At 24.6% G+C, this 16,864-nt stretch overlaps 1 protein-coding gene across 1 annotated transcript; it reads left to right on the plus strand.

Annotated features, from left to right (window-relative positions):
• Window positions 1-2,804: 2,804 nt before the first annotated feature.
• Window positions 2,805-4,163, plus strand: LOC145839184 (leukocyte elastase inhibitor A-like). The gene is made up of 2 exons (XM_082946791.1): window positions 2,805-2,811; window positions 2,929-4,163. The coding sequence occupies exons 1-2, from the start codon at window positions 2,805-2,807 to the stop codon at window positions 4,161-4,163; spliced, it is 1,242 nt and encodes a 413-aa protein (XP_082802917.1).
• Window positions 4,164-16,864: the final 12,701 nt, after the last annotated feature.

The following is a 16,864-nucleotide window of genomic DNA, read 5'->3' on the forward strand; positions in this document are numbered from 1 at the left end:
GAAATGATAGTAAAACAGTTTTTATTTTGCACAAACAAACTATTTTTTTAAATTCTGTATATAAGTGGTCTTTTTTTTCTATTTTTTAATTTTTAAAACAGTAACAATTCTAGAGTATGCTATAAATTCACATTAATAAAACGAATATGTTTATTCTATTATTACTTAAAAGCTAGTTTTTTCAATTTGAATTATTTCTTTTATACTTCTGATTATAAAACGTAGTTTAAAATACTATTTTTAATAATTTTTAAAATTTTTACTCTTGCAATTGTTGAATGCTAGTATTTAATTACTTTTTGCCTGAAAAACAACTAACTTTTTGATTGTAAGACACAACGTAACTGCTATCAAAAATCAAACTTTATAAAAGTTTTATACAACTTATGTTTAAAAAATTAAAGTTTGTGACTTTAAGAGTTCAAAACCGTGGATAATGTTCAAAAAATATAAAAACTATCTACGCATTGAAAACTATTGAAACATTTTCTCATAAATTATCTAGGTAAAAAATTTAAATTCTAAAGTTTCCACTAAAAAAATTATAATGTCCATAGATAAGAATTATACACGAAAAAAAAAGTTTCTTTTTAAAAGGCAAGAACATATTCGTTTTTGAATTTATAGAATAAAGTATTGAATCCTGCAAAAACTATCAAAATTAAAGCTAAAATAATCGCATTAAAAAATGTATTGCAAACATGTCTATGTACGAAGTCTTTTACTAAAATAACTTTAATTCAACTTAACTAAAGATTTTATTGAATAGATAAGAACTTACCTATACTGTTTCTTTTTTTACACTGCTTATTTTGACAAAGTATTTCATTAAATGTTGTGTGTAAATATTGTTTAAATCATTGTAAAACATTCAATTCAATTTTGCTTTACATGTTATTGTTTGCGTAAAAGAAACATTTACTGTAAACAAAGTTATCACAATCAAATTTATTTAAACTGTTTAAACAAACAGCTAGCAGAGGAAGAATTCCTTTGTAAATGTATAACTTTATTATTATTAACAAAAATAAATAAAATCAGTTCGTTATGCACTTGGGTTGAGATAAATATTGTTTTAGAATTAGTGTTTTTTAAGTTACAGTTAAGACAGTAAATAAACAAAGTTTTCTCTAAATAAAAGTTTTTATCAGTAAAAAATTTTTCAGTTGAAAGACATATCTATGTTTTTGTTGTTTAAAAAACTAATTGTTTTAAAATTTTTAATTAGACATAGTTTTTTTTTACACTAGTTATTAAAGCAAAAAAAATTGTACATGATAATATATTCATATGCTTAGTTTTAAATATAACTTATATAAAAAAATTGTTAAGGGAGTAATTTACGGAAAACCAAAGAGTTAGTATGGAAATTATCTAAAGAGTAAAATTAAGTTTATTAACTTGTAACTGGTTGTTAATGAAATAAAAAATAGTCAAGAACTAATAAAACGGTTTTTCTGCCTGTTTCATTTACCAATACAGCTCAGTAGCTAAACCCTTGAATCTAATTAATTACAACATGATGACTTCAAAACTTTGTAGAGGCTGTTAGTATTTCGTTTAAAAAAATCAAAAACTAGTTTATAATGTTCATAATACTTATAGGATATATACACACGTTTCTATAAAATAGAAAAAGTTTTTATACAAATAGTTTTCAACCGTTTTAGAAGTTTAAATAAATTACGTTAAAATATAAAATTACGAAAAAAATACATATGCTATGTTCCATGCAGATCCACAATTATCAGCTATGCTACTTGAACTACTTTTTTTAAATAGTAGATGATTGCGGCAAAACTGATAACTTTTGCGGCAGAAAGTTGCATAAAGCATATGTACTGTTTTTTTTTTTTTGAATTAAGCATTTTAACATTAACTATTTAAAAGTCTTTTTAAGCGCGCTCAACAAAAATGATTTATTTAATAAAGTATTTTAAATGAGATACTAATGAAAACTCGGTTGAAATTTTTAAAGTTTCAGTTTTAAAATGTAAAAAAATAGTAATAATTTAGGAGAAAAAATTGTAGTGTTTTAAATTTTTAAATAGCAATTTACAGTCTGTAGAAAATAATAGTTTTAAACAATGTATTTGCGCAAATTAAACAAGAACATCAAATAGAAAAAATTGCATATTTACCAAAAGTCGACTTTTTAAACTCTAAACTATCTTTTTAGTGATTAGTATCACAATTTTTTAAGCATATTCTTTTTTATGAAATGATTTAAAGAATATAAAAAACTACTTGCAACACAGGTTGTTGTGTAACACAGGTTGTTGTGTAACACAGGTTGTTGTGTAACACAGGTTGTTGTTGTAAATAAACTGACATAGTAATTAGTTTTAATTAAACTACAACTGCAAAAACAAATTCTGATGCTAAAACAAATTGTCATTTTCACTGAAAACAGTTATAAGAGAAAGCATTATTTCGTAAATGTATAATTTTTGTAGTAACAAGTTACAAAATAGTTACAAAGTAGTAACAAAATACAAAATAGTCTTGTCCTAGACAAGACGTTAAAAGGTATCCGTGGTGTGCGACTCGATAACCGAAAGGTTTTTTCATGCACCTGGTCCTAAGACCAAATATTTTGAACGCTTTTTTTGTCGTTCAATAAACAATATATAGTTATTTTGTACTTTATTGATGTAAAAACAGATATAACAAACTATTGATTTCGAATTCAACTTCTGTGAGTCCTTACATGCTAGCCAGGCTTTATTTTTAGCCAAAATATAGATTTTGTTCAAACTAAGTTCTAAAGTAAGTTGCATATTTAAGGTATAATTATTTTTAAAATGTCTAGTACGTTGTTCTTTTACAACAAAATATTTATTTTGTTGTGTCTATTTTTTACAAAACTTCATTCAGCAGGTAATATTTTCATTATAAAAAGATTAAATAATAAGGATTTATCTGCAGAGGGAGCCGAACAGAAACAACCCAAGCAACACACAGAAGAAGGTCTTGTTGACATTTCGACCTCAGACCAAACAAAAACTTCGGAGCCATCAAAACCGACCAAATTTATGAATTTGAATTCTTTTAACGTGAGTCTCTTCAACAAGCTTTGTGAAAGCACTGATGAAAATGAAAATATTTTCTTTTCACCACTGAGCGTTTCGCTTGCTCTTTCCATGCTACTAATAGGTTCTGATGGAACAACCAAGCAGCAACTTGAAGAAGCATTAGGGTTTGAAGTAGATGAACAACTTCTTGGTAAGATAAAAGCGCTGAATGATGTCCTCAATTCCAACTCCGAAGGTTTACAAATCAAATTAGCTAATTCTATCTTTCCATCAAAAACTTTTGAACTTGCTTCAAAATACAAAACTGACATGATGAACGCTTTTGAATGTCAAGTAAAAACTTTAAATTACGAAAACAATGCAGATGATATCATCAATGACTGGGTTTCAAGTTGTACTAACGGAAAAATTAAAGAATTGATTAGTGACCTAAGCCCGGATACTGCGTGTGTTTTAGTTAATTGCATCTACTTCAAAGGTGATTGGCGTGATGCGTTTGACCCTGACGATACCTATGATCGTTCGTTTTACTGCACAAAGTACAAAACGCTACCAGTGGAAACGATGTTTCAGGAAAAGTACTACTTGTATCAATCTGTTGATAAAAAGGGGTTTAAATGCTTGAAAATACCTTATAAAGACCCTGAATTTAACATGATGATAATATTGCCTGACGAACGGTTCGGTTTGAGTGGCGTAATCAGATGTTTGGACGTCGAAACAGTTGAAAGCCTTGCGGGTGGCGAAGACTTCAAAGAGAAATTTGTCCGGTTGAAATTGCCCAAGTTTAAAATCGAACATGAAGCAAACTTGAACGAAACTCTGCGTTCGTTAGGAATAGAAGACGCTTTCGATGAAGAAAATGCAGACTTTAAAGCAATGGGTGTTAATATAGAGGAACCAGACCTTGGCCTTTATGTGTCTGGAGTATATCACAAGGCTTTTGTTGAGACAAGTGAAGAAGGAACTGAAGCTGCTGCAGCAACTGGAATAGAAATGTTAGACACGTTTGATGAACCGTTTTACGGACCAATACCAATTGATTTCGCAGTTGATCATCCGTTTGTGTTCATGATTTTATACAAAAATCAAACTTTGTTCATGGGTAAAGTGACTTCGTTTGAATGAAGCCAATCTGTAGCTATTAAAGCTTTGAATCTTAAAGCTAGTCTTGTGTTTCGTTTTATTCTTTTTTTTTAATATCGGTGAACCGTTTTTTTTAAATTAATATACATTACTAATTAAGATTCAATTTAAATTATCTAAAAAGTTTAAATTAAAAACAAAATATTATTTCTTTTTATTTAAATTACATATTATTGAAATCTTAAAATTCTTGAAACATAAATACTTATTGAGCAATGAGTTTCTACGCAATAAAAAATATTTTTGATGTTTTTTTAGTAAAGGTGGTTGGCTATTCAAAGTGTTCCAATAAACTACAAACATGTCAAAACTACTTACTTATTAGATCATTTGCTTGTACGAAAATTTACAACAGACAGTGTTGCACTAAATTTCAGCTCAAAATTTTATAAAGAGAAAGCTTATGTTTTTAAGTTTGTTTAATGAAGCCTAATAATGAACAATTTTTATAATAGCTTTGCGCCGCGATAACATAAAATTACGCGAATCTTTTTATAAATTTTATATACTAAATGTTTTATTAAAGTCAAATTATTTTAAAGAGCGACCTTGAGTTAACAACTAAAAGTTTAAACTAGATTTTGTTTGTTTAGTGAGCGAAAAATACTTTTTAGAGTAAAAAATTAACTTTAAAGATATTTCAAATTTACTAATACACTAAACCAAGATTTTTTACGACATATGTATAACAAATATTAATTGATATTTAAAATTTAATACTATGAATTAGTTTCATATTTTGATTGTACTTTTCGCACTGTTTAAATTTAGTTAAACTAATACTGATTTACTTAAAAAATATTTAAGGTACAAAAATATGCTAGTTTAACTAAGTTTTTAAAAGTAGAACAAATAATTTCAGATGTGTCGTGAAGGTTTCTTTATTTTCAAAACCCGTTTATATTACAAAGAAAAAACTCTAAAACAGGACAAACATAGTCGCTGAAATTACCTGACTTGAACATCTGTTAATATTTTAAAATGAGTTTATCAAACACTGTTTACCTGATACTTTTAGTAAACATACTTAACAATATTAAGTACATACTTTTTTTCGACAAAGTACTTTATAAAAAGTTAGCATTTCAACAGCTCTAGAGCAGCAAACGATGTTTTAAACAACTTTTCATTATTTAGCACTTTATAGTCACATCTAAAAACTTAATCTTTAAGAATAGAAAAGTTTTGTTTTACACGATCGGTTGTTTTGTTGCAAATTAACATTGTTTTTCAATTTGTTGTTTAAACTTTTTTTAATTACTTTACTTTGCAACCAAATTTAACATCAAAATGATATATAAGAGAACATATAATAAAACCGTTGATAAAGTAGTATGTAAAAAAATATAAAAAAGCTTATTATCTTACAAAAAACGAAGTAATACAAATATGTTAAACTAAAATAGCTTTATTCAGAAATAATCAAAAACTTTTTTTTTATCTTCAATTCAAACATACATACATATGAATCAGGGACCCGCGTACCACATATGATCCGCGAATATGGTTTTATTTTAAATCGAACGCGGCCACGAAAGTTAAAGCCTGCAGACTGTCAACACGTAAAAGTGGTCCGCTAAAACTGAAGGAAACTTACACTGGTTATTTTGGGATTTTTTATAGAAAAGCATAAAATTCCTTGGGTACGTTTAACAGAAAAATTTAAACTCACACTAGATGTTCTCAGTTTTAAAGTGGAGGTAAAAAAATAAAAGTTCTTAGGTAAAACTTACATTTGATACTTTTGGTATGTAGAGTAAAAACTAAAACCGTAACTGCAGTCTGTGAAAAGTTTAGTTTCTGAAATTTAACCCTCGATCACAGAATGCCTGCTGACCCCTAATCTATTTTGTCATTCAGTTGCTTATTGTTACTAAAGTTAAACATATAAAAAATTAAACTTTTGCAAAATAAAACTTTGTTACAACTACATATCAAAATAGCTTAATAACCAAGTACTTTTAGTTCGTTTTAGTTTTAATCACAATCTGAAATTAAAAACCTCTGTTTTTTTTTTTTATAACGCATAATAAATCCAAATTACTTAAAAATAAAATGTGACAATCAGAGTATTAAGTATAAATAAACAAGTAAAGTTATCAAAACAAATCCTCTACTCGAGGTTTCAAAAACATTTGTTTCAAACAAAAACATTAGAAAAAAACGCAACACTTTTATTATTTAGTTTTATAGTCTCTTAAACCTATAATAAACTTTTGTTGTTTATAAAATCTATTCAGAAAGCTGCATTAAAAAGATGTTTTTGGGTGTAAACAATTCTAACAACTGTAAGCGAATTAAAATATATTTGGTATGTTTGTAGTACATGTTCAAAACGGCTTATTAAAATTAATTTTAAATTAATAAAACTTACATTTTATCTAAAAATGCGGTTCGGTTGAATTTAACTTGATTTTTTTAATTGAAAACGCTAAAAGCAATGCCTTTTATTAGACTTATTAAAAAGCGATAATTTTTATTGTTAATAATCAATATTTAGTAAACTACTGATGATTAAAAAACTTAAAGCAGATTCAGACAAATGTTTTTAAAAAATTTAGATTTCAATAAATTGTATATTTTAGTTCAAAAAGGCAGTAGCTATTTACAATAACTGCTATTTTTTAATTTTTCTTATTTATTTCGTAGTAAAAAATAAATAAAGTCTCAGTACTATTTCAAACTATATCGATTAATAAGCTATATATCTAAATATATATATTTTTAAGTAATCAATATTAGCTTACCTGTTTTCTTTAATTAACAACAGAATATGATTGATAATTAAAATAAAAACTTGAAGTTCATTTTCTTTCTAGTTACGTCTTTTACATAACAAATTGATTTTTTGATAATAACAACCAGATTAGATTTTACGAATACTGCAAGATAACATTTATCATTTGTGAATACTTTTTTTTAGTATTCTTATTCTTTTATATACAATAATATAAAAAATTTAGGCTTTTATCAAAAAATATGTATAGTGTAAAAAGAGTGTCAGCTCATTAATAAGATAATAAAAAATTAGTCATTTTCTAACAAAGATTCAAGAGTTTTATAAACTAGTAGTTTTAAAATTTAAACTTTGATAACACTTATCAGAATTTAATGCAGTTAGGCATTTAAAAGGTCTAAGGGTCTTAACCTTTTCAACTTTATTTTTTTCTAAGCAAAATAATAAAAGTTTCTTTTAAGTTGTTCTTTTTACAGTGAGGATTTGAAATTAAAAAAATAATAATAATCTGACATCAATTTTATCAAATTTTTTTAATGCACATGTTTAATAAACAAGTACTATACGAAACAGTAAACACCTACATTGTTTTTATAGCGTTTTAATAAGTTCACTAACTGTTCTTTTACTTAAAAGGTGAAGTCTGCACTACTCAACTTAAAAAAGTCTAAGAAAAGCCCAATAAAAAAGCTGCCTCTGGTATATATATATATATATACAAGTACATGTATGATTTTACACACGAAAAGTAGTTGTAACAGTATTTTTGCACAAGTCGTTAGGTGTCACTAGCAAAACATTTTTATTTGTTTGTGTTTACTTTCCTATTTTTAAGAGAAATAAGTCAGTTTAAGTATTTTGTTTCTGTTTAACTTTTTGCCCATTTTTTCACTGCTAACTTGCAACTAGAAATAAAACAAAAAAAATTAAATTAAGGATGTTTAATCGAGTGAAGCTCTTTAAGATTAAAAGTAACTTTTTTAAACTACCATTAAAGATACTTATGCATAAATCTTCGAGAAAAGCATAGGTTTAGTATACAATTTAGTATAAAAGTTTTCTACATCGAGGTGTCAAGTTTAGTTTACGCAAACATAAATACCAAATCAATGTCATGAAGAACCATATTCATTTACAATTTGTAACATTGTATTTCAAAACAAATTCAACACATTTTAAAAGTAATAATAACTACGTTTAATTCAGCGGTGAGATTTCTATGTAAGTAGTTGTTGACAAAAAATATTCGCTCAATATGTTTATTCAAAGTTTACAACCTGAGCGAATATAAAATTATGCTATCAAAATAAAAATAAGCTCTTAAAAATAACTGAAATCTTTACAATTTTTATTAAAAACTTATTATTGGAAAATTTGAAAATAAAAAATATCAATACGTGTTCAGTTTTCAAACTTTTAAGTTAAAAATATAAAGTTTTCCTAATAAACATTGTAAAAAAAAAGTACAAAAAATTTGAGTTTGTTTTGTTTTAAAGATTATAATGAAAATAAATAGGTTTTCTTACTTTAAATTGATATTAATTAAGTGAAAGTATAGTTTGAAAACAATTACCTTTTAAGTCACTCAAGTGTAGTTAAAACATACATTTTTTTAATAAATTAAACGGATTTAAAAATAAATATATAATCACTGTGCTTAGAAAATAAATACAAAATTAACAAGTGAATTGTAGAAAATCATTTTTAGCTTAAATATTCTCAAAAGTCGTTTTAAAAAGAAATTTGTTGCTACTTATTCAATCTATAAAAAGTTAAATTGCTATACAAGTCTTAATAGGCTTTTAAATACACAATTTAAAAGAGTTTAATTTTGTTGTATGATAAATAAGCTATATTTTTTATTATCTTAAAAATAATTTAGTTTAAGTACGCGTATGTTTATGAAATATTTAATTAACACAACTAAAATGTCGGACTTTTTTTAAATTCATGTTTTTATCAAACACTTTAATGGTTAATTCAAAGAGTATACCACGAGTATAAACTAAAATCATGTTCAAAAGTTACTTAAAGCAAAAATAAAGTTTCTAAACATAGAAAAATGATTGAGGCCATAAAAGAGTGAATTAATATTAATCTATGTTTGTAGTTTAACTATTTCTTGTTTTACTTGCGTACTTTTTATACAATAATTGCAAAGAAACTCCACAAGATTAAAAAATCAAAACGTTTGAATAATTTATTGCTTAAATAAAAAACTATAGGTTTTGGCGTTAAAGTAAATTAAAAACTTTTAATTTTATTAGTTAAACGAAATATCATTCTGAAATAATTTTAAGTCATAGATATTTATTTTTTTATTAATAAGCACAAAAATTTAAAGATATTTACTAAAAACTAATGTTCTTTTTGAAAAACTTCATCTTTCCTGTTGTTAGCTCAGTAACATGGAAACTATAACAGCGAGTTAAATTTAATATTAAGCTTTTAATACACAGAAATCTGATCACAGAAGTAATTAATTTTAAAAAATTGCCTTTAAAAAATTAGAACGACTATAATAAAAACAGCATTTTGATTAACAATCACTGATTCAAACTACTTTTCTCTAGTTACGGAGTAAAAATTAAGTTTTTGAGTTCTATTTCGCTTCTGCATATGGGACAGTAACTGAAACTTTCTCCGCATTCAACACAGCAAGCGATGTGGCCACAAGGAATGAAAACAACCCCAACTTCTTTGTCCATGCAAATCTTACACTCCCTTTCCTTCTCAAGAGCCCGAATCTTGTTTTTATGAAAGTTTGTAGCTGCGCTTTTTTCTAATTCTGTCCTTTCTAGTTCTTCTGCTCTGGCTGTTGCGTGCTTCACTTGAAGCCGTAGTATTTCGTCGAGCAATCTTTCCTGATCTTCTAATTTTCTGTTTGTTTTCAACTGATCTTTCGCGACAACAATTTTACCTGATATTTCATTTAAAATTTCTGATACATTTTTTGCTTCTTTTTCTCTTTGCAGTCGTTCTATTTCTTCATTTTCTCTTTGTAATATTTCTCTTTTTTCATTTTCTCTCTGTAATCTTTCTCTGTCTTCATTTTCTCTCCTTCTTTCCTCGTTTTGCACCTCTTCCCTTCTTACTCCTTCCAATTCAACTGTCGATATTTCTTCGATGTTTCTGCTTGCGTCTGTTTCTCTTCTCCTAATAACTTTTCCGGTATTACGATCTTCATTCCTGCATTTTTTCAAACTTTAAGTGTAAGGAGGATTGGAATGTCTAAAATACCTAAAATCAAAAAAAAACAAAATAAACAAAAGGTAAAAAGATTGCCCAAAGAACGATAGTAAGAATCTCACAAGCCATGTTGGTCGATTGACAGAAATCAGGCGTCAGTTTTATGTAAAGATCGTAACAACAAGTAAGAAGACCACTCATCCTAAAAACCTGTTTAAAAAAGTAATATTGTAACTTTTGAAACAACAAATAAAGTATAAAACAGTTAAAATTGTTAAGAATTTGATTACCTTATTGTAAATGAAAGGTTAAAACTTGAATTGTTTTTTAAACTTAAACACATGCTTAAAAATAAAACATAAAATATGAAGGCTGAATTTACTTATAACTTTAAGAACTGCAATTTTGTCGAAACTCAATTCTAAACTTTTAAGTTGTAAAACTTAATTACCTAAAAATTTTTGTTTAACTTTTAAAATTATTTTTTTGTACTTTAAAGTACAGTTATAACACCAAATGCGTTTTCAAAACCTTTTAAGAGCTTTTTTATTCACTTTTGCTTTTATTACTAGTTTATAAATGATAACCTTAGCTTTATTCTTAACAACGCTTTGGTTATGATTAACTTTAGGTTGGCACCAATATCAAAGTGAAATTCAATGTACAGGAATTTTTCAGCTTTTTTTTAAATAATTTTCAGTTTTATTTCAGTTTTTCAGCGAAGCCCTGCTTATGTACTTATACTACTTAATGTAATTTTAGGTGACTCTTCAACTGTATATAACAGTGTCATTTCAACAATGCGACTTTTTAACTATTTTTTATTCTTTTATTATTACGGTTTATGTAGGTTACATATCGCTGTGAATTAATTATAAAAATTAAGTCGGTTTTTAGGCCTTATTTAACTCTAACGATAATGTGATTTCAACTAAGTGACATTTCAAATTATATTCTACATTAATAGATAAATTGATTGTTTCTATTCTTTTCAATTATACTAAAATCGGAAAGCTAAAGATATTTTATAATAATAAATTCTTTTTTTTTTTGTATTATCATAAAAGCATAGACTTTTAAAATACTTGAAAATCAGTATTAATAAGTATATAAAATTAAATAAAGCATAAATAGTATTATTTTAAACTATCTAATATTTTTACAAAAAGTTATGTTAAATCGTTGTCATTTAAATAATATCCAACAATATTTTATCGTATTTAAAAACTTCATCATTATTTTTTAAACTTTTGCCTATTTTTGTTATATACGATTTTTACTAAACTATTTTGTCATACAATAACTAACTAAAAATTAAAGTGCTGGTATTTAGTTATATATACAACACTACAGTATGTCAAGGACTTTATTTTTTAAAAGAATTAAATATAACTATTACATTTTTGACATAGGTAAAAAATTGCTGTTTGCTGATAAATCGTATAAAAACTAGATAAATTTAAAATTACTGTTAATAAAAATATCAACTCTAACATTTTAATCAGAGTTTCAAAAAGAAATAATTATTACTTTGAATTAAAAAAAGTCATAAACGAAATAATAAACAAACGAAAAAACAAAATACACTTTTTTCTATGAAAAATTTTACTTTTAAAACAAAGCTCCTGAAAAAACAACTTTCATTTAAATAACTGTAAAAAACTTTAATTAATCAAAATAATTTAAATAATCTTTTAATTAAAATTATCTAGTTTGTAACGAAAAACAAGTACTTTTCAACAAAATCATTTAATTTGATTACAGTGAACGTTGATTAAAACGAAATTAAAGAAATAAATGTGTAGACTTAACTTAACACTTTAAAATTAGAATACGTAGTTAAGTTATAACTATAACGATAATTAAAAAAAAATTATTGAAAATACTTTATAACCTGTTAAAGACATTATTTATTGATTTGATATACACAAAAAAGCAAAACTACACTTTTTTCATCTTAGAATTACAGATAGTCAAAAAAAGTATAGTCAAATAGTAAGTATTTACAAAAAAAAATTAAATTGCTTGATATATTGTTTGCATATTAAAATGTTTAAAAGTTTATTTGAGTTTTTTTAATTAAGAACAACGTTAATTGTTCTATCATGTTATCTCAAAGTAAAGTAATGAAAATCTTTTATTTACATTTTTAGAGGAAGTGTTAGAATGTTAAATAGAAAATAAGTGTAGTTTTGCTTTTTTGTGTATATCAAATCAATAATTAATGTTTTTAACAGGTTATAAAGTATTTTCAATAATTTTTTTTCAATTATTGTTATAGTTATAACTTAACTACGTATTCTAACGTTAAAGTGTTAAGTTAAGTCTACATGTTATTTCTTTAATTTCGTTTTAATCAACGTTCACTGTAATCAAGTTTAATGATTTTGTTGAAAAGTACTTTTTTTTGTTACAAACTAGATAAATTTAATTAAAAAATTATTTAAATTGTTTTGATTAATTAAAGTTTTTTACAGTTATTAAATGAAAGTTGTTTTTTATCAGGAGCTTTGTTTTAAAAGTAAAAATTTTCAAATGAAAAAAAAGTGTATTTTGTTTTTTTCGTTTGTTTATTATTTCGTTTATGATTTTTTTTAAGTCCAAGTAATAAATATTATTTTGCTGAAACTAAAGTACCAGTGTTAGAGTAGATATGTTTATAAAGAGTAATTTTAAATTTATATAATTTTTAAAAGATTTATTAGCAAACATTAATTTTTTCCCATGTCAAAAATGTAATAGTTTTACTTAACTTCGTTTAATAAATAAAGTCCTTGATATTACTGTAGTGTTGTACATATAACTAATTACTAGCACTTTAATTTTAAAGTAAGTTATTGTATTTACTTAGTTCAATTGACATTATCGTTAGAGTTAAATAAGGCCTAATGTGTAACATACATAAACCATAAAAACAAAAGAATAAAAAATAGTTCAAAAGTTGCATTGTTGAAATGACACTGTTATATACAGTTGAAGAGTCACGTAAAAATACATTCAGTAGTATAAGGATTTATTATTATATAATATTTTTAGCTTTCCGATATTAGTATTATTGAAAAGAATAGAAACAATCAACTTATCTATTAATGTAGAATATAATTTCAAATGTCACTTAGTTGTAATGACATTATCGTTAGAGTTATATAAGGCCTAAAAACCGACTTAATTTTTATAATTAATTCACAGCGATATGTAACCTACATAAACCATAATAATAAAAGAATAAAAAATAGTTAAAAAGTCGCATTGTTGAAATGACACTGTTATATACAGTTGAAGAGTCACCTAAATTACATTATGTACTTAATTTAAAAATAAAACTGAAAATTATTTAAAAAAAGCTGAAAAATTCCTGTACATTGAATTTCACTTTGATATTGGTGCCCACCTAAAGTTAATCATAACCAACGCTTTAAATATAAATTACCATATTGTTTTTTAACGAAGCAGGTTAGGAAAAATTTAAATGTTTCTTCAATTAGGTTTTTTCTTAAAAAAAGTATAAAACATTTTATCAAAAGTGGTTATTTGAAATCAATAGATTGTTTTTATTTCTTACGTACAATAGCTTTATAATTTAAGAAATACAACTTTCATTGTAGAACAATTTAATTTTGTTTTCTAGCTAGTTTGTATCAATTTGTAATTTTGTTTCACAAAAATATATATAGAAATCAGTGAAGCTTACATAAGAATTTATATATTTAAGTACATACTTAGATAAATTTTGTTTGTCTTAATAAAAAACTAAAAGTTTTAAAAACTTTTAACTTTCAAAATTGAAAACAGTGGTTGCTTTGTAGATTTTAGCTGATTTTCAATAAAATAAAGGCTAGTGCATGGATCTAAACTAATTGTAATGTGAAAAAGCACATTATAAAGAAATAAAGCAATTGTAACTTTAATAAACATTCTTAATACAAGCGTTTTATAAATAAAAAATATAAAAAACAAAGAAAAGTTCTTGATCAATACTTTAAAAAGCTCACGTTTTATTTTTTATTTAAGAGTATTACAACTAAACACTTTTAAAACTAGTTTAATAAACGTTTGAAGTTTTAGTAAAGAAACGTCTTTTTTAACGTACAGGGCTTTAAAATGGTTTTTACTAAAACATAAACTATCTATAAGTTTCAAGACTTTTTTGTTAACACAGAAGTATTTTTTAAAGGGTTTTTTATTAATTGTATGTAATGAATAAAAGGTTTAATTAAATACTTGATATTGTTTTTATGACTTAGCATTGTTTTTAAGTTTTTTTATACACGGCAAATTAATCTATATACACAAAAATGATTTGTTGAATTTTATATTATAACAATTAATTAAACAAATTACTAAAAAAACTCACAATTTTGACTCAGAGTTCAACTTAAACGGTCTGCTTTCTTAATGACTTTTTTACTTCTGGAGACGAGTGTTTTAATTGTGTTTGGAAAATTTCTTACAATTTCAGAGAAACAAAAGCAACTCAAGCAACTTTTTAAACAATCTGTAAAAAAATTTATTTGAAAGAAATTAAACTTCTGTCTCATTACAGTTGTTAGTATCAAAGTAGCGCACAAAGTATATACATTTCGCGTTTTTACTAAAAAGTTATTATAAAAACTAAGAATTGTTTTTACGAAATATTCTGAGCGGAACAACACAGTTTGTTTTTGATTTTTTAATGACTAACAACAATAAACTAAAATCGTTACATAAACTGTTCATTCTATATTTTTTACAACTGTTTATTTATACAAGGTTACAATTTTTTGTTGTCTAATATAAGTAAACAACGTTTATTTGTTTCTCGTTAATTCAATTTAAAAAATTGTTGAAGTAAACTTTAACTTTAAGTTTTCTGTTTTTATAAAAACATTAAAAAGCTCCTTTCATTGGTTGTCAAAAACAAGCAATCTTTGTAAGCTTGTTTTATATTTGATACTTAATTACATTACTGAAAATTTTTAGCTCATTGCATATAGAATATTGTTAGTTTAGAAAAAGTACGATATCCTTACATGTAATATATGTACTAGGTTTATTTAAAAAATAAATTTTTCTTCAAGTGCTAATTATTAAATTAACATAATCTTTCAAACATCTTATATGTATGTATATGTATATTATAAAATAAATAGTTTTTTGTGTTCATAAAACAACATAGAAAAGCCTAACAAAAATATGTATTTTGTTAGTGTTTTATAACTCTAAATTGTAATTTTGTCTTTAAAAAAAAAGTCGGTTTTTGGTCGAGAAAATTGTACTAAAACAATTCTATAAAAAAAAAGTTTCTTTAAAATTAAGGTTTAAAAGCCAAACAATGCATCTTAAAGGTATAATACAAAAACTTCATGTATAATAAAAAAATAAACTTTTAAGCCCTTAGTAGTTCTAAATAGTGATTAAAATATTAATACTTTTTAAATTTACGAGTACAACAAATAAACAATATACAACAGTATACAAAAGTTTGTAAAGTATACAACTTTAAGTTTGTAAGAGGTACTAAATATATAAAATAAAAAGTAGCTTCTTTTTTTTAAGTTATTGAGTAAATTTTAACGTTTTTTGTTATTAGAATAAAAATATTAGCACACCCTCTATCTATATGAAACATACAAAAAAGAGCTCAACGACTAAGATGATTTACAAAAGCTTCAAGTAAAACAACAAGGATTACAACAAACTCTTGTAAACTGTCTAGACAAAACAAATTTTTTAGTTACATTGTTGAAAGTTGACATTAGTTTATAAAGTAAGAAAACATAAATTTACAAAAAGGAATAACAAAAAATTTAAAACTTCTATTTTATCAGGGTGTACTAATATTTTGATTCTAATAACAAATAACGTTAGAATTTACTCAATAACTTAAAAAAAGCTACTTTTTATTTTATATATTTAGTACCTCTTACAAACTTAAATTTGTATATTTTACAAACTTCTGTATATTGTTGTATATTTTTCATTTGTAGTGCTTGTAAATTTAAAAAGAATTAATATTCTAAGCGGTACTTAAATTTTTTGAAACGAATGTATAACCTAGCTTTAAAGTAAAACACAAACAGATAATAAACAGGTTTTTACAACTTGTTTTAACAAGCAAATAATCTTTCACAATTGCAAACAATAAATCATTTAACGCTTTAACTTTGATAATAAAATTTAAAGACGCTTTTTTTGAAGCAATGTGCGACAACAAGTTGAAACATTTGTTGAAACAAAATTTTTTTTTTTTTCACACATTGTGTATGTTATCTAGTAAATTCTAAAAAAGTCTACTTAATGATATGCAAAATGTTTACTTTGTGCTCAAAAATTTGTTCAGTCAGTAAAGACTACACACTGTGAAACGAAAAAATAAAAATTAAATAAATCACAACACTATTAGTCTGTAGGGTTCAATACATCGAGGTTTCCAAGTTTGGAATTAATTCTGTGAATGCTAGATTTATGATAATATTACAGAAATTTTCAGTTTTTTAAGTTGCAACATATTTGAAAACAAGAAGAAATAAAACATACTGTAAAAGTTAAGAAAAAAATTGTATTTTTATCCAAGCAACATTAAATTTTTATTTATAGCTAAAAACTAAACTTAATTATTTTAAATATCCATTACATAAACACATACTAATTTTACTACTGACAAGTTTGTTAAAATAATTTATTGCATTTCAATATTCAAACTACATTGTTGCTTAATTTTTAACTGCCGTTTTTTTATAAACTATGTTTTGTTTTTTTACCAGAAAATATGAGTAGT

Source organism: Thalia democratica, chromosome 6, assembly GCF_965202585.1.
Source record: "Thalia democratica chromosome 6, ktThaDemo2.hap1.1, whole genome shotgun sequence".
Lineage (NCBI taxonomy): Eukaryota > Metazoa > Chordata > Thaliacea > Salpida > Salpidae > Thalia > Thalia democratica.